General features: G+C 46.0%; 1 protein-coding gene across 10 annotated transcripts in view; it reads left to right on the top strand.

Annotated features, from left to right (window-relative positions):
* The window catches only part of TCOF1 (treacle ribosome biogenesis factor 1), a 286,142-nt gene that overhangs the window by 216,870 nt on the left and 51,192 nt on the right, over positions 1–18,080 (top strand). For all 10 annotated transcript variants that reach the window (XM_085617719.1, XM_085617714.1, XM_085617713.1 and 7 more), the window contains 2 exons: positions 8,327–8,469; positions 11,854–12,112. In XM_085617719.1, coding sequence (XP_085473845.1) covers positions 8,327–8,469; positions 11,854–12,112 — 402 coding nt within the window. The remainder of the gene's footprint in view (positions 1–8,326; positions 8,470–11,853; positions 12,113–18,080) is intronic.

Below are 18,080 nucleotides of genomic sequence, written 5' to 3'. Positions count from 1 at the left end.
TGTTCTCCTGAAGGTCAGATCCCCCCCCTGAATAGGAGGACACCAGAACCAACCGGAGCCACACAAGGCCAAAACTCAGGGCACTGGTATTCTGGCAGCAATCAAGGCCTGTTTAAGTCCATTCAGGGCTCCGACAGCCCCAAGACATGAGCAGCCATCGAGGGATGTCGAGATCACAGAGACCCACTTCTAAAATGGCACAATAGCCCTGATTTTTGCACCCTCAACCGGCGAGACCGACAACCGCAAAGGTCATAGGATGCACAGAGCCCAGCTGACCTTTCCACTCTGCACCCGAGCTCCCTAGTCCAGATACTGGCGAACCGGCTGTGCCTCCTTGTTCCTAGTACACTTGTGACCCTAGCCTCCTGTTGGGAGCTCCCAGACTTATCCCCAAGCCCCCCTCTGCAGCTTTTTTAGATGGCCCCCTTCTTTCCACCAGTGTAGTGTGGAAAGCTACCAACACAACCAGCTTCTCTGCATCGGATGCCCCAGGGCAGGTAAGGAGTACCTGCTGGTGGTACTTTGGACCTTGGTCCCTTGCGACCCTAAGTCCCGCAGGAGACCCCCAGAAACCGACCGTAAATAACTATGCAACATACGCCTTTTCTCCTATAGAGAAGCATAGCTGCGTAAAGTACTGTGAGAAGTTGGCCTGGTATATGCCGGTCACTAGTTAAAGTGGCCACCTTGCACCAGTACAATTCGACTCTTATGGTAGATAGGTTTAAGACAACCTTTTTAGGAATGCTATCCTAGTGGTAGCTGTGGACAGCAGCCCTCAGGCTAAGTCTTTAGAGGAATGTAAAGCAGCTTGTTTTACCTTATCTTTTGAATCACTAAATGAAACGACACCACACAGGTGTGTATATATATATAAAATATATATGTATTTATTTCTAACACACTCTACTAATCTCTTTATGAGATTAGAAGCCAGGAACATATGCACAAATCAACATTTCACAATAAGTTAAGCACAAATATGGCTGGGGCCCTAGGGGCGTACCAGACCATATACTAAAAAAGAGGTTTAGGAATATCGACTTGAAAAGAGACCAGGACTAGGGCCTTCAGAAGCACTGGGGCCTCACTAATCCACCCAAGGCAGGTAAGTAAAGGACCCACGGGAGACGCATGCAGTGTGAGAACACAGCCGAGGATCCCAATAGACTTCAATGGAGCAAGTTGCGGTTGGAATCTTAAACTTTTAGGATACTTCGGGAGAGTCTACAAGCAAGTCACTTACAGGGTAAGTAGTTCTAGAGCCAACACAGGAGCACCGTAGTGCTGGAGTTGCCTCACCCAGTGAATAGGTGTCTTTTGGTGTCGGGTCGCGGCGTCATTTTCAATGGGAGCCAAAGAAGACTTGCTACTTGTGAAGACAGGAGAAGTGTCTGGTGGAATCCAAGGCTGGATTCAGAAGAAAGAAGACCTGAAAGCAGAAGGGACAGTGTTCAAAGTCACTTGGCAGTGACCCGGGGCAAGGAAGCTGGATGCCCACAGTCATCGGGTGATTTCAGGTGATCACGGGTGTCTTGACTCTTCAGCCACGAGGTCCAGGAGGCGTCGACGACGACCAGGAGCTGGATTCGGTGTGTCCCACGATGTCTGCAGCTTACTGAGGTGTCGGCAACCGGATTGGAGCCAACAAGCCTTGGCAACAGCAAGTCTCGTGGAAAGTGAAGAAAGTCAGCGGTGCAGACCAGCAAGGTCTGAGGGACTCACCCAGCGAGGGTAAGTCAGGGCAGGCCTGGAGCAACCAGGGGAGACCTTTGGTTCTGTAGAAAAGTATCTTCTGGGGACCCACAAGCCAACCATCAAGGGATAGCTAAGACGCCTCCGGGAGGATTCACTCACCAGTAGCCCACGGTCACTCTGGACGAGGTAGGCCTCTAATCTTCGGAGGAAATCCTGCTGGAGGCTTGGACCACACGTGGTCCAATGCACAAGTTCGTAGAACGTCGTGAAGGGGTGGCACTCGAAAATAGTGCCCAGTACCCTGGTATTGCAGTTCCTCGTCACTCGTGGGGTCCACTTGCCTCAGCGTCGCTGGGGACTCAAGATGGCCTTGGAGAAGTCAGGAAATCCACTTCCGGGGCTGCAGGGACTTCGGACTCCGGCGGGAGAGGGAAAGTTTGCGACTGTTGATTCAAAGTTTTGGTGCCTGCCAAGCAGGGGAGTCACTCCTTGACTCCAAGGGAGATTCTTCAGTCTTCCAAAGGTAGTGGAATGTCAAAGGTCCAGGATTCTTCTTCAGAGCGTCATCCAGGGATATCTAGTCTGCAATGGCAAGGGTTCCCTAACTTATACTACAAGGAAGGGAGGGACTAGCTCTATGACCACTCCTATGGGAGGGTCAGGGGAGTGGGTGGCTACACCCACTTCCCTTTGTCCAGTTTTGCGCCAGAGCAGGGGCTGGTAGCCCCTGGACCGGTTTGAGCTGACATATGCACAGAGGAGCCTACTGCTCCCCCAGTGCAGGACTTCAAAGCACTCTAGGAGTGCACCCACCCAGCCCCAATACACTAAATCCTGTCTGGGAGGTGACCACACCTCTCTGTGGCAGGATGCCTATTGTTAGGCCTCCCCCACTGCGAGTTTCGGTCAGCAGCAGGAGGGCAGCCCAGTGTCTGTGACTGGTGGCATCCATTTTGTGATGCCATGGCTCTTCAGGATTCTACTGTGTTTCCACAGTGGGTACATGTCTACCCCTCTAGAAGGGTGGGATCATACTCTCACACCAGTTACTGGTGTGGGGGTATGATTCCAAAGCGTTTGACACCTAACACAACATGTTTTGATGCAGCCATTCCAAAATTAGCATTTACCGCTAGGTTATAATGCACTTAAGAGTATATGGTTTAACCGCATCCACAAACAGCCACAGAGAATGGACTCTGAGAGCTGCAGAGGGGCCCTGCTCAGGCAGAGGCACCCCCACACATGGAAACCAAGCACCCTGCCCTCAGGATTGATAGGGCCTGCCTTAGGGGTGACTGATAGGTTTATATGTGTGTGCAGGTAGAGATATAGTGTACCTTTATCTCAGCGAGGAGTGCTAACACTACCTCACCCAGGCTGCAGTAGCAGGCCTGTGGTGTCAGATTTAGTCTGTTTCCCAGGGGTGTCATAACGCATGCTTCAGCCCCTGGTAGGCCTGTGAAGTACCTATGCCCTTGGTACCTAAGGTACCATATACTAGGGGCTCATAAGATACCACAGTATCCAATCACTAGTGCATCTAATATGCACTCCAAGTTGTTTAGAGAGAACAGCAAGGCTGGGGCCACGATTAGCCGGGACCCAGCCAGACTATAGCCAGAAACCAGTGTAAACATCAGGAAAAAAGTGGGGGCGTCATAAGTGCAGATCCTACTCTCCTACAAGTACATTTTACTTTCCTGTAAAAATCCATATTTGAGTGCTTACTTGATAACAATGCTTTTGGCATCAACATTTACATAAAAAATGACAAATTTTTTTAAAATGATCTTTGATTTCTTCTTGTGTGCGTGTCTCATTTCTTACCTCTGTGAGTACAGAAAATGCTTAGTACTACCCTCTGATAAGCTGTGAGAAAGTGCCTCTTTTTATATGGTTGGCCCCCACTTTTTGCTTGGGAATTTGTTTTTGATTGTAGTGCACAGGGTCTCTGCCAACCAGGTCCCCTGTACCAGTGCTTCTTCCCTAAAACTATTCATTAATTAGCCCTTTAGGCCCTCTGTAAGTCCCTAGTAAATGGTGCCTGGGTACCTAGGGCATCCGGACTGAAGAGGGTCCCATAGGAAAGTTCAAAGGCCAGCTGCCTTTGTAGTGCAACACCCTCTTCCCCCTCCGACCTCCCCGCCCCCCCCCCCCCCCACCTCTGCAGCTAGCAGCAGATGGCAGCTCCCGGATTACACCCCACACTTTTGGCGGGAAAACTTAGAATAGGAAATGTGCCCATCACTGCCAATTCCGCTCCTAAGGTGGAGGCGGCGAAGTGGAGCACCTCTTTCATTCCCCTCCACCTTGAAGTTGGGGAGAACCCCTCCAATCAGGGCTAGGTTTATGCCCCCTCCCACTTGAGGGTGTAGTCACCTTAGGTAATGTCCCTGTTGGCCCTACCTGCTATTCTCCTAAAAACACCCCTACATTTTTTATTTAGGTGGCTCCCCCAGACCTGGAAGTTGGTTACCTGCAACCTAAGAAGAAGAACGAAGCGGACACCGTGCAGCGAAGCCTGAAGACAGCTACTGCTTGGCCCTTGCCCTACCGCCTGTTTCCAGCTTCAAAGACCCTGTAAGAAGACAACTCCTGTATTGCAGCCAGCGCCTTCTTGAAACCCGAACATTATTGTCTGAACTTTGAGAAAGACCAGAACTCCAAAGGAAAGCAGTTCTGTCCCCAGGAATCCAACACTAGGATCTCTGGATCTGCGAGTCCTGACTACTGTACACCAGACGCCTACGACCCCTGTGCAGGTGCCCCACAGACCCAGGACAGGTTCCCCAGCGATCCTTACTTCAAGTCCAGCGTTGCCTGACCCCTCCTGAACTCCAGGACAACACTTGCAGCCTGAACCCAAAGGCTCTCCAGTATTTTTATTTAAAAACATACTTACCTTATTGCGAAGATCTTGGTCTCAAAATAAAACGAAGTTTATTTTTTATAAAATTGGTGTGAATCTCCTTTTTTAGTCTTGTCAGATATTGGTCATGTGTGTGCAGTAAATGTCTTATACTCTGTGCTACGCCTAAAGCCGCTTGACCACACTACTGCTAATAGAGAATCTTGGGTTTGCATTGAACCCTGAACACTTCTGGGGAATCTCTGGACTCTGTGCATGGTATAACAACCTAGTGGCATACCAAATACAGACCCAGCTTCTTACACACAGTTTAAAAGAACTCAACTTCACAGTCAAGTTCTCCTGAAAGGCAAGGAGAAGGTGAGTCTCATCCGCATTGGAGACCACTCGAATGCCCCATGCCCCCACAAGTTTCTACAGCAGTTCAAGATAGATATTAAAAAGGGTAAGGCTAAGTGCAGAACCCTGAGGTACACCGCAAACGAATGATTTAAAGGAGGAGGTGAAAGGGGGAGCAAGACTGCCTGTGAGTGAGTGTAAATAAGACTTTAACCACCGCGTGGCCCGATCTATGATGCCTAGTCCCTGAAGTTTCAAGTAGGATTTAGTTGTAAACTGTATCGAATGCTGAAGACCGATCAAATAGCATTACCATGACAGGTGAATTTAAATCAAGGTTTTCCTTTACGAATTCCGAAACTTCAAGTAGGGCAGACCCTGAACTGTAACCCACACAGAAGCCCGACTGGGTGTCATGCAGCAGAAGGTTGGATTCAGGAAAGTGAGATAGCTGCCTATTCACACATTTCTTTAAGAGTTTAGCTAGGATCGAGAGATGGATCTCAAATTACTAAGTACTTGGGATCAGAAGCGGATATTTTAAACAGAGGGGTCAACATGGCTTGTTTCCAACATTTGGGGCCGATGGCCAAGTCCAGTGAGACAGTCAGAACTTTGTTTAAAACGGGGGAGGCATCTTTTAAAATGTAAGGGGGGCAGGTGTCTAAGGGGGAACATGATTTACATTTCTCAAGTTCTGTCACTGATTCCTCAAAGGAAATGTTGCTACATTTTGTAAGTAAGGAGCCAGGATGATAAAGAGGTACCACCTCCTGATTCTGCAGAGATTGCATGGGGAATTGCTCATAAATAGCCAGAATTCTCTTTAAAAAGAAATTTGAGGGATTTTCACAGAGCTCAATAGAGGGGGAAAGAACATTCTTTGTTGCCGTAGGAAAGAGTTAACAATTTTAATTAATCGCCAGGGTTTATTAGAGGCTTCAAAAATGGAGGTAGCAAAGAAAGATTTTTGGGCTTTCTGAATTGAAGTGTGATAATTTTTCAGGACTGCCTGATAAGTTGCTGTAGCCTCCTCCTCATAGAAGTATCTCCATCTCCACTCTAGTTTTTTTGCATAGAGATTTCTCCACCTTTAGTGCCTCTGAAAACCATGGGGCAGATGCTTTAGCTTTTTAGAGGTGGGGGATTTTTTTATTTACTGGGGAAACAATGAGAATGAGTCTTTTTCCTGGGTAGTTGAGGGTTAGGTGAGAGTCATGAGATATCTTGATCAAATACTTTTTTGTAGAAAAACAACTTGCAAACACCCACGCTTTACTCCTAGATGGCAGTAGCATACATTGCATGTGATACTACAGCATTGCAGGCCACACACAAATGGCTAGAAGATGAGTAAAAGGTTTCTTTCTCAGTTTGCCATTTTTCTAGCGCATAACTGGCACGAATATAGTCACATTTTAGCTACTGTTTTTCAGAACAAATCTCCTAAGATGTGTTTTTCACTTGTGCAGTAGGGTGTAAATTTTGATCTTCATTCTACAGCTCGTGATTTTGTTACAACCGCTACAACCAAGTTAGGTAAAACGTTACATTCCTTGTATATGAAGAGGAACACAGTCTCACTTCTGGAGGGCTGTTCTACACTGCAGTGTCTCAAATTGGAGCTACCTTCCTTCCCCCTCCTCTAAACCATGAATGACAGAGACCATAAGGGGCTTGATGATAAGAAATCCACATTGCCCTATAAGCGACCCACATAGTGTACCGTTGGCTCTTAACCCAAACCGCTCCTTACACTCAGACATCCTGATTATTCCCCAGTCAGTCGAATATCATCTAGGGTGCCACACTCGGACTGAACAGGATAAGTTCTTGTTGGAATGGTCTGAGTACTGTCGTCCAGATGTTTCTCAAGTGCAATTATGAGATTTATAATAAGAAATCATGTTTAAAAGTTTCTCAATTCAGTCCAAATCCCATTCAGACTCATTAGACCTCACACTTGTATTTGCAGTAAGTCTTGTTCAAGATGAAATCAGAGCACACTGTTATTATAGTACTATGTATACAGTGCAACATTTTGGCTAAGTGACTTAAGGGACTCAAGTGTTTAATACAGAAATCAAAAAAACAGTTACTGCCTTCAGTGTGACATTTTCTGAAAGTTCACTAGATAGTGTTCAGTAGATATAGCTCAACCAAGGAGATTAAACTGACATAGGTGCGAAAGTAAAATCTGAATAAACATTAGGCCTGTCACTTGGCTTGTATTTATTGGTCACTGTTTTAGAACGACCTGTATCTCAGTTCGTGTCAGCACATCAAAGAGGGGCTTATTCATCATTGATTCGTGTATTCATCCAGCTCAAAACGACAAGCAGTCACCAGGTTTATCAAGCATAATAGTTTGCCCAAGATCCACTAGCTTGCTTCAGCCTTGGTATTAAACCATGCCCAATGAACAAGCTTATAAAGGATTGCATGCCCTACATAGTACTTGGGTCCGTGTGTAATTGTGGGTTAACTGTTGTATAATACACTCGTAATCCAAAACAGACATCCTCGAACAAGGGACACTATGCACAACCGGATGGCCCACGCCACAACAAGGACCGTCACACACTAAACAAAAAAATGAGTTACAGTAACGTAGGAGACTCACATATTCTTTGTTTGTCACTCCCATTTTCCTTTAGTCCATTCTTGCATAAAGAATATGCATACATTGTTTAGAAGAATTAGGTCATTACATCGTTAGTGGTTGGTTGTCTGTTCACGAGTTGCCATTTCTGTTTTGTGTTTCTTAAATTTCCATTGTGATTGTATTATCACAACTGTAACTATTGTTGCATCACTACATTTAGAATAAAGACTATATAAAGCTTTAAAGTATACTGCCCTAACATTCTTTTCTAATTACTATGCTGCCTTCTCCTTTCAGGCCTCATATACAATTAGTGTGCCCTCACTAGTTAATGATCACTGTGATAAAATCTTCACAACTTTAGCTTTCTAATGCGGGAGCATAAAGTCCTGCTCTGTGAACAAAAGTAGAAATATGAGCGAGCTGCAGGCATAGTTCCAGGTATGCACTGTTTGTGTTGCTTGAAGTGTTTGTGCAGCCTAATAGCGCCAATGTAAAAACATTTTGTGCCAGGCCTGATCGATTAAGATAGGAGTTATTATTCCAGCTTTATTTTTACTGTGATCAGTTTACGTTGCCTTCTAGATTTTTTTTATAGGGACTTCAAAGAGAACCTTTACAAATGGGGGAAGGGCTATAGCGTTCACAAAGATTACCATTTGATCTTTGCGCTAAATCACCCTGAATATGATCTTTAACGTATATGATCTATCCACTCCATCATCCACACTGTTACAGAAATGTATGTTTTGTGTCTGTTTTACATGCCAGACACCCAATCTCTTTCTAAAACCCACTCTTTCCTGTAGCCAATGCTTCACATGTAAAAACCAACGTGAAGACACCCCCTGCGCCACCCTCTCGGAAATCAGAAAAGGACAAAACCAGCAGCGAAGACTCCAGCGAAGACTCAAGTGAAGATTCTGAACAGGAGAAAGGGAATCTCACACAGGTAACTGGGCAAGGTGTTTTGGGGGGTAATTTACTAAACGTACTCCATGTAATTTGGGTATCCCTTCACCTTGTGGTTATGCAAGTTCATATATAACCACCAATGCTTACCTACACTCAGTTCTTTCTTTGCACTTTCCTGCTGTGCCAGAAGCAGTACAAGTAATTGATTTTTTAGTTGAGCCCTCCTTTCAGGCATTAACATATTTTATTAATGAACATTAGTTGTGAGTATATTCCGGGAGTTGTGGCAAGTGGCATCCTTGTAGGATTTAAGTTTTGGTTACAGAGTAAGCCTTTATTGGCTGGACAGACTTTGTAGGTGACCCCATAATTGACCCTCCATGCAAACAGGGCATGAAACCTGTTGACAGCATCACATTTCCTAGCTACTAAGGCCCATTGTGACCCCAAGATAGCACCTTATTTTTACTATTTCAAGAGACCGTCACTTTAATAATTAAAATATTTTCAAGTTCCCTTAAACTCTTTAACCACATTTTCTTTTTACCACTCTATACATTTCTCTGACCTCTCACATGCATGCATCTTACGGAATTTAAGAATCAAAAAGATCTCCGACAAAGAGCCCCCAGGCCCATCGGGCATTGCAGCGCCGGCTTGACGAGGAGCGCCCTATGATGAAACATGACACCCTATTGGGTGTGTGAGGACTCCACGATCTCACCACTCGAGTCCCTTGTGACTCTGATTTGACCAGTGATTCCATGGGGTTGAACAAACCCCAAAAGAGGAACTACCCCATTGACTTGTTTACCATAATTCCACGGCCATGTCATGTTGTTGGTCCTGTGCTCTGCTGTCCGAGGATTTAAGCTGTTGCCCACGTATGAGTCCCAAGTTTGCTGAAACCAGTCTGAGGTTGCTTATATTGCGGTCTAGACGGGACCTGGAAGTCCATGCTGGACTGTTCTTGTGGAGAAAGATCAAGACTGATTTGCACATGGATGGTCTTTGGAGTGACATAGTGGATGAAAAATGGACTGGAATGCGTCCTCTAATATTTTCGCAAGCATTCCATCCTTCGGCTTGGTCTTTTCCACATCTCAACACCACAAGTGTGATGGGTATGACCAGATGCAAGTCCTTGCTCACTGTGACAGAGGACAAAGGCTATACCTCACTGGTGAGGTTTAAATAGGCTAAAACATCCTGGTGTGGCTTGTGTTCCCATCTAGAGGGTTGGACTGTTCGTATTGGAGCAAGACCATGACCATTGAGTGGTACTGTGGGTGAAAAACGATGGACTGAAATGCAGTCCTTAGCAGTTGCCAGCAGCTATGATTTTCAGCATTCCTTCCTTCTGTTTTTTGCAGTAGAGGCCCTGACTGCAACATGGATTCCTTGGTCAATGTGCCTCTGGGCTCAAGCAATACTTCACTGATGAGACCGAAGGTGGCCAAACCCTGTCTGGGGTGCTTGTTTTTGTTTCTAGAGGGGGAGGAGTTGGCCAGACAATTTGGGCTGGACTGTTCCTGTTTAAAGAGGTCTAAGTCTGATTCGCATATGGCACGTCTGTCTAGAGTGGCATAGTGGGTGAAAATCGATTAAATTGAGGCCCAAGCAATCAGCCATAGTCTGATTTATTTAAACATTCCTTACATCACTTTGTTGCAGATGTTTTAATAAGCCAACAATAACACATGGAATTAGACGTTTTGTACTGCCTAGAAGTTGATACTTTACAGGTCTTTCTTCTCCCCTCGTGCATTTGTGAGTAGAGGATCATTGTGTGATGCACAAATACATTAGCCTAATTAACTGAAGAGGTTATTATTAGACCTTTGCCTGTTACCAGTGTGTGATGTAATCCGAAATTAACAGCATTGATTTCTCCCATTGGACAGAATAAATTATCAACTAGAACAAAGACTTGCTTACTCCTGTTTGTTCATGGCATTACCTGCTTTTACCATTGATAGTTCTGGAACGAAGGTTCCTTTCCTTGAGGTTTATAGTCTCGCTAATTGTTTCTGGCATAGCTAGAGATTTAATTTAAAGGTTAAAGCAACAACGTGGTGAATTTCGAAAGCCACCTTTCTTTTAAAAGTTACCTTAAAACCCGATCTCAGCAACGAGTCCAGTTTAGTGTAACGATTAATTTGATACCTTGGAGTAATATCTGTTGTGGTCCCAAATGGAAGTAAGCACTGAACACGATGGCCAATCAAACTCCATGTTAGCGAGTGGGACCACCCGCCTTGTTAAAGTGAAAACAGCAATTTTGTGTTTACTAGGTCAAGGCATGTTAACCACCAAACTAAGAAGCCCTTATTTTAAATGTTAAACACCCTGCCTGGTGGGCTACTGAAGCCTTCCCATAGAAGTGGCTTATTAATATTCGAAATAAAGGCTCGGACCTGACAAAAAAAATTGCCGTGTCGAGTTGGCAGCTTTAATGCTCCTGACTAGGCTGCAGTCCACTAGTGACAGTTAACTTACTAGCACTGGGTACCTAAAGATGTATGGGTAAGTTAACTAAGACAATCCGGTAGTTAATTGTACATGTACTTTGAGAGTCAGAGCACATGCACTGGGGCCTGGGCAGCAGAACCCTGTGCACTGCAGTGTCAAACCCATCTGCATCAGTCCACAAACTTGGGGGATCATAGAGTAAGAGGCCCTTTCCTACATGCACTAACACAGTTTCTGTGGGGATTTATTCTACAAAACCGTGTGATATAGTTTCATCAGAATTTACATATCAAAAGCCCTTTCTTATCATTTTCTTTACACAACCTTACATAATTTACCCACTTTATAGCACGTTAATGCCTTTAATAGAAGTAGACCACTACCCCTAAGGTATCTTCGTACACCATGGAAGCACTAAGTAGCAAAGTTATGGATGCCACTGGATGAACTTCTTGCCTCTGAGTGATGATCAGCAAGCAGTGCATGTAGTAGAGCAGGTCAAGCTTTTGGGTTGATATAGTTGTTACTCAAGTGTGCATTACACCATTAAATGTATAGCCTTCTGGTCCTGTGATGGCACTCTGTTTTATCAGATGCTCTTCATGATTCAAGGTATAATACACTCATTGTCCACCAAATGATTCAGAAAATGATGCACTCACCATACACCTTGAGCTTCATTGTCTATGTTCCACTCATTCCTAAAAAATGATGTGCTTCCAAGCCCCACATGGACCTTTCAATCCATGGTATCCACTCCATTGATATCTTGTATTGACTAAATAGCAAAGCCCACAGTGTTGAGGTGGGAGAACCAGGTCGTTGTTAAACTAGTGGCATTTCATAAGCTATTTGGAGGCAATCATTTGAGTCAAAAGAGGAGACAGGAATTTTCTATGAAAGCAATGGCCGTTTATTTTACACCTTTTTTTTTATTTAATTGATCTAGAGAAACTCCTCGGCACAGCCGCATGTTAAAGTGGCTCAGGCTAACTCCACCCTTTCAAAGATGACTCCCAAGCAGAGCAAGGGTGCAAGTGTTCCCCCTCCAACATTGTCGTCAAGCAAGGCTGGACCACTAAAGCCCACACCATCAAAAGGAGAACCATCAAAGGGAACTGGAATTGCCAGGAAAACGGACAGCAGTAGCTCGTCATCTGAGAGTGAAGACGAAGAGGTACCAACTAAAACAGCAACCTCCAAAGCTGGTAAGAGATTTCTTTCTGGGAGCTGCAGATTGTGCTAATGCCGCGATTAACAGCCAATGAGTGTTTGTAAACTGAAATTTGTCTTTGAACTCAAAATAATTACTATACTAACAGACTGCAAAATAGCTTGAATTCATATGTATTGAGGTGGCTGGACCCTTGGTTTCTAAAAAGGAAAAAATGTCAAGTTCCACATTGCCCACTATATTTCCCAAAGAGAATTTCTGGGATGTTTTGGTCTCTGCTCTACAGCGCATGCGCTGTCTCTTCGAGACCTGTATATAGTTAGTGGGCTACAGCCAGTTCACAGGCTTACCATTTGTTAGCTGCAACTTTGCTCTCCTATCCTCCGTTCCAGTTTGCCATGGCATGCATCTGTCATGCCTCTTCTTGTGTTAGCCCCCCCCCCCCCCCCTTTAGAGCATGTACCAAGTACTTGTATCATCCACTACTACTTTTTAGGTTGAGCCTGAGCCAGCGCGCATGCGCTGCTCTGCGAGGATTCTTGTGATCACTCTAAACTTTTCAGTGTGGCTCCGACTCCCCCCCACGCATTTGATTGGCTGTTGCCTGTCATTTTTTTTTTGTAGGCTGCAAATGGCTAAAGGCGGGCGCATGTCCCACCTTTTTGGCAAATGTTCACTCCCACAGCCTTTGCCTTGCGGGAGCGAGCAGCGACCTTGTGCTCCCAGCCCCGGAAGGACTTTGACACGTTCCATATCTTTAGGGCTCGCAGATGGACACATTCCTAGCAACGTGAGCACGGCCCGCTCAAAATTACACCCGAGTTCTCCTAAGAACTCTAAACAGAGAATGAAGGTGAGCACTCAGGAGATTAGGTTCACCTGCTTTATTTCGTGATTTAACCAAACATCCATGAAATGCTTTTTCTGGGGGTTTTTTTATTTAAAAAAAAAATCAGTTACTTAATCAGAGTTTAACGCTTGAGGCAGACACCGTAAATTCATTCATTATTATTTCCCAAGCGAGAGGCACTCATTTTACCGCGTTGCGCAGATGAAAGGCTGAGATTGCTTGCGGGGATTCCTCTCTGCAATTCACAGGTTTGCTGAAAGGTCGAACACCACCTTCTTCTATAGTCTATCCTGAAAGCCAGGAGCAGGGAAGACTGAAGCTCAAGTGTGAGAGATTCGGAGCTACGTTCGGAGCTTTCCCTGATGCTTTAGTTTCCTCTGGCCGCCCCACCCACTGAACTCCATGTTTTGGCAAATCCTAACTGATAAATGCGGTTTACTTTAGTAACTTATTTTCCTTCCCAATGATTCCTTTTGACTTCTAATTTCCCAGCTAGGCGCTCAGTGCCCGGTGTCGGTAATTGCTCATATTCTGCTATTTGCAGTATTGAGTTGCTAATTATTTACATAGAGGACTACATGTTCCAGAATACAATTTAACGGGAACAAAGGCAAATGAGGGTTTGATATCTTCACGACCTGCTGTCCTCTTACTTCGTAACTTTTTTCGAAGTGGTGTTCATGCAGTAAACACCTGTGTCCTCGTGGAGAGAGTGGGTTATCAGATGTTTGTAGGAGGCTAAAATAACCTACCTCTGTAGTAAGTGACCCACCAATGAGAGCTGGTAACCCCGCCTCCATTCCCCTGAACATGTGGGTTTAATTAGTGTTTGAACGGGCAGCAGGGCAGTGCAGCCCTGTTCCATGGAATGGAGCCGGTGTTGTTTGTTCCGGTCTTGGATCAAAACACATGAAAGTCGAATTCACACGCCTCAATAGGTAATTTATTCTCATTACTTTGATTCCAAACTCCATTTCTGTGCAGTTAGTATTCTTAGATCTGCTCAAGCGGTCCCTTTACCCTTTCGTAAATATTTTGCAATTATCTTTTTACAACCATGCATACGACTTTCAAATTGCAATGTGGCTTTAATGTGTTTTAACCTATACTCTTATGCAATTAATGTTTTATAAAAAGGTGCTGTGGGATTCAAGGAAAGTAAAAGAAAAGCGGTAGGATAGCCAGCGTTGGTGTCATAAATGTTTTTTTTTTTTCTTTTCTTTCAGTCCTGTTGCACAGCAGTGCAACATGGCTAAAAATAATCACAGGCAATAGTTCTCGCATGATGAGACCTATTGGCGTTGTCAATGCTTGTTTTTATTGTGCTTACGTACTCAATACAAAAGTGCTTGTGTTTTCTCTCGCTCTTTTCCCCATTCTGTTCCTTTTCTTTCACCCCTCCCATCTATTTTTTCTTTACCTCCACAACCCCGCCGCCCTTTAATTGTGTTTAAGCACTCCATCTGAGTGCTTTTTACCTGGGTTGCATTCCTATTTCTTTTACCATAACCAACAAATGCCACTATCTCGGTATTACATACTGCTTTTCCCAACAGTCTCCTCCTCAATGTCCGTTGTTGCTTCCCCTTCGCAGGTCGAAGCGGGAGAAGCTGCAATGTATTGCAGGCAGAACGTGAGCTACAGCAAAATTGTACAGAATAGTATATAAAGCCCTGATCTGAATCCAGTGGCAAAGTGAGCAAGGGACTCACGTCTGAGCATACCCTGCCAACTTATGGCGAACAAAGCACTGGATTCAAGCAAGCCTGGCTGAAGACGGCTGAAATGCCAGAAACCGGTCCTAGGAAGCTTGTTTCCGGTCCAGGGAAGACGTGGCTTGGCAGTTCGGGCTGGACTGTTCCCATGAGGCACAGGGTCAGACTGATTTGCATATGGCCATGTCTGAACTGGGGTGGCAGAGTGGGCTAAAGAACGGTGATGGATTAAACCCAGATCAATTGACTGGGGGTGAGTGCTTGCAATGTTCAACACTCCGTCCATCATTTCCTTTGGTTTTTGCTTCATAAAATGATGCAAGATTACTACAGTTGCTTTCCTCCAACACCTGCACACCTGGAAGGTGCATTGCACCCTTCTCCTTCTCTGCCTCCTCAGTCCTCGGGTATCACAGCAACTAGTTCCCCCAAGTTCACTTCAACCCTATCTGCCACCGTCACTACCAAAACCAAATCCTATAACTCTTAAGTCATTGTCCCTGTGAGGTAAGAGAATATTTGAATAGTGAAAGAGAATGTGAGCTTCTCGCAAATCATCAAACTGCAACTTAATAAACGGAGGATTATGTACTTTTCGCAACTGTTGCAACCAAGCCTCTGCATGCAGCCTCTTTGCCAAATGGCACCTCCTGGTTTTACTCTTCAATAGGAAAAGCGTTGAATCGACATGTTATTACGAAGAGTTGCTGCTTTCTGTATGACTTTAAGGAGTCAAGAAAATCAGTACCACCCTCTGTTTCATCTTTGGTAGCCAGGTTTGATAATAAATATGTGTTTGCAGCAGGAATCCTTTTCTGGATTTAGATGAGGTGAATTATTCCGCCATCTAGTGGTTGGGTCAAAAATAGTGTTTCTTTCCTCCTGTTTTTTTTAGTTATTTTTTTAGTTTTGTTTTTTTTGGATGTCGTAGATCATCATTTGGTGGTAGGTCCATCTCCGGTGTGGTGTCGGAAGCGCGTCCTGGAAGTTCCTATGTAGAATACAAGTTACTGAAGGATCTGGGCCTCCTGAACGAGGAAGATGTCAAAGGGACCGAACTTGCACAAATAGAGTCGGGCACACAGGAGAACAACATTGATCTCAAAAGGGCAGAAGCAACAAGAAGGGCAGCGAGAGATGCCGAAATCCACCAGAACAAGGTGGTATTGAGAACAAACCCTAACTTCCTTCCAAAGGTAGTATCACAATTCCACGTCAGAGTATCCAACTATCAACTTTCTTCTAGATTCCAAAGACCAAGGTCGAAAGGGCGCTTCACACATTGGATGTGCAAAAAGCACTCATGTACTTCCTGCAGGAGAAAAAAGCACAGAGACCAGGCCACCAACGTTTCGTCTCCTTTGCAAGGGGCAAGCAAGGATGGCCCTATAACAAAGGGGACCATCGCACGATGGACAGTAGAAACAATCCAAACCTGCTGCGAAAAGGTAAAACAAAACCTTAGCTGACATGGCCCAGGGTGCTTTCCACAAAGGAAAAGGGATCAACCCTCCCCTTCCTGGCAAACATACCCATCAGCAACATCTCTAAGACCGCACCATGGTCATTCATACACACCTTCACAAACACTACTTTGTGGACATCTAGATAAACAAAGGAGCACAGGTGGGATAAAAAGTGCTACAGCTCCCACTTGCAAAGTCCAGGTCATTCCAACTCTACCTCTCTAGGGAGGAATATACTGCTACGAAGTCAATGCACAGCATGTGAATCCAGAAAAAATTCATACTGCAAAACGAAATGGTTACTTTTGCAGCATGACTCCTTTTCTGGATTCACATGCTGTGCATCTATTCTGCCATCTAGTGTTTGGGTCTGGAATTGTCATGTCCTTCTATCTGTCCACCATTTTTAGGTCGAGCCTAGCATTGCAGCGTATGCGCAGCTTGCTTTGTGAGGCATGCTGTATTAGGGTATGTTTTAGAAGTGCTGTGGAAGCACCGCCCATATTTTTCATTGGCTGGCATCATCGGCCATGGTAAATCCTGGCTTCTGATTGATAATGAGGCTTCTTTGTCCCTCCTTGTTACCGCCCTGTCTCCTTTTGAGACCGCCCATCAGGACTGGATCTTTTACTTGCGGCGTTACACTGTCTCCTTCATTAGTCGGTAAGCACTATATGTTTTTCACAATGGGGACAGCTTGTCTGGTATTTGTATTCGGGGTTTTAGCGCGCAGCTGTAGAGCCAGAGAGCCAGGTCAGCAGAGCTGCTGTAGAGCCAGAGAGCCAGGTCAGCAGAGCTGCTGTAGAGCCAGACAGCCAGGTCAGCAGAGCTGCTGTAGAGCCAGACAGCCAGGTCAGCAGAGCTGCTGTAGAGCCAGAGAGCCAGGTCAGCAGAGCCGCTGTAGAGCCAGAGAGCCAGGTCAGCAGAGCCGCTGTAGAGCCAGAGAGCCAGGTCAGCAGAGCCGCTGTAGAGCCAGAGAGCCAGGTCAGCAGAGCCGCTCTAGAGCCAGGTCAGCAGAGCCGCTCTAGAGCCAGAGAACCAGGTCAGCAGAGCCGCTCTAGAGCCAGAGAACCAGGTCAGCAGAGCCGCTCTAGAGCCAGAGAACCAGGTCAGCAGAGCCGCTCTAGAGCCAGAAAACCAGGTCAGCAAAGCTGCTCTAGAGCCGTAGAAGCAGGTCAGCAGAGCTGCTCTAGAGCCAGAGAACCAGGTCAGCAGAGCCACTGTAGAGGCAGAGATCCAGGTCAGCAGTCCTGCTGTAGAGCCTGAGACCCAGGTCAGCAGAGCCGTTGTAGAGCCTGAGACCCAGGTCAGCAGAGCCGCTGTAGAGCCTGAGACCCAGGTCAGCAAAGCCGGTGTAGAGCCTGAGACCCAGGTCAGCAGAGCCGCTGTAGAGCCTGAGACCCAGGTCAGCAGAGCCGCTGTAGAGCCTGAGACCCAGGTCAGCAGAGCCGCTGTAGAGCCTGAGACCCAGGTCAGCAGAGCCGCTGTAGAGCCAGAGACCCAGGTCAGCAGAGGCGCTGTAGAGCCAGAGACCCAGGTCAGCAGAGGCGCTGTAGAGCCTGAGACCTAGGTCAGCAGAGCTGCTGTAGAGCTAGAGAACCAAGTCAACAGAGCTGGTGTAGAGCCAAAGAACCAGGTCAGCAGAGCTGCTCTAGATCCGGAAAACCAGGTCAGCAAAGCTGCTCTAGAGCCTGAGACCCAGGTCAGCAGAGCTGCTCTAGAGCCTGAGACCCAGGTCAGCAGAGCCGTTGTAGAGCCTGAGACCCAGGTCAGCAGAGCCGTTGTAGAGCCTGAGACCCAGGTCAGCAGAGCCGTTGTAGAGCCTGAGACCCAGGTCAGCAGAGCCGTTGTAGAGCCTGAGACCCAGGTCAGCAGAGCCGTTGTAGAGCCTGAGACCCAGGTCAGCAGAGCCGCTGTAGAGCCATAGAATCTGGTCGGCAGAGCCGCTGTAGAGCCATAGAATCTGGTCGG

The sequence above is a fragment of the Triturus cristatus genome, chromosome 7, assembly GCF_964204655.1.
Source record: "Triturus cristatus chromosome 7, aTriCri1.1, whole genome shotgun sequence".
NCBI lineage: Eukaryota > Metazoa > Chordata > Amphibia > Caudata > Salamandridae > Triturus > Triturus cristatus.
The sequence above is the reverse complement of the archived record's forward strand: the minus strand, read 5'-3'. Positions and strand labels throughout refer to the sequence as shown.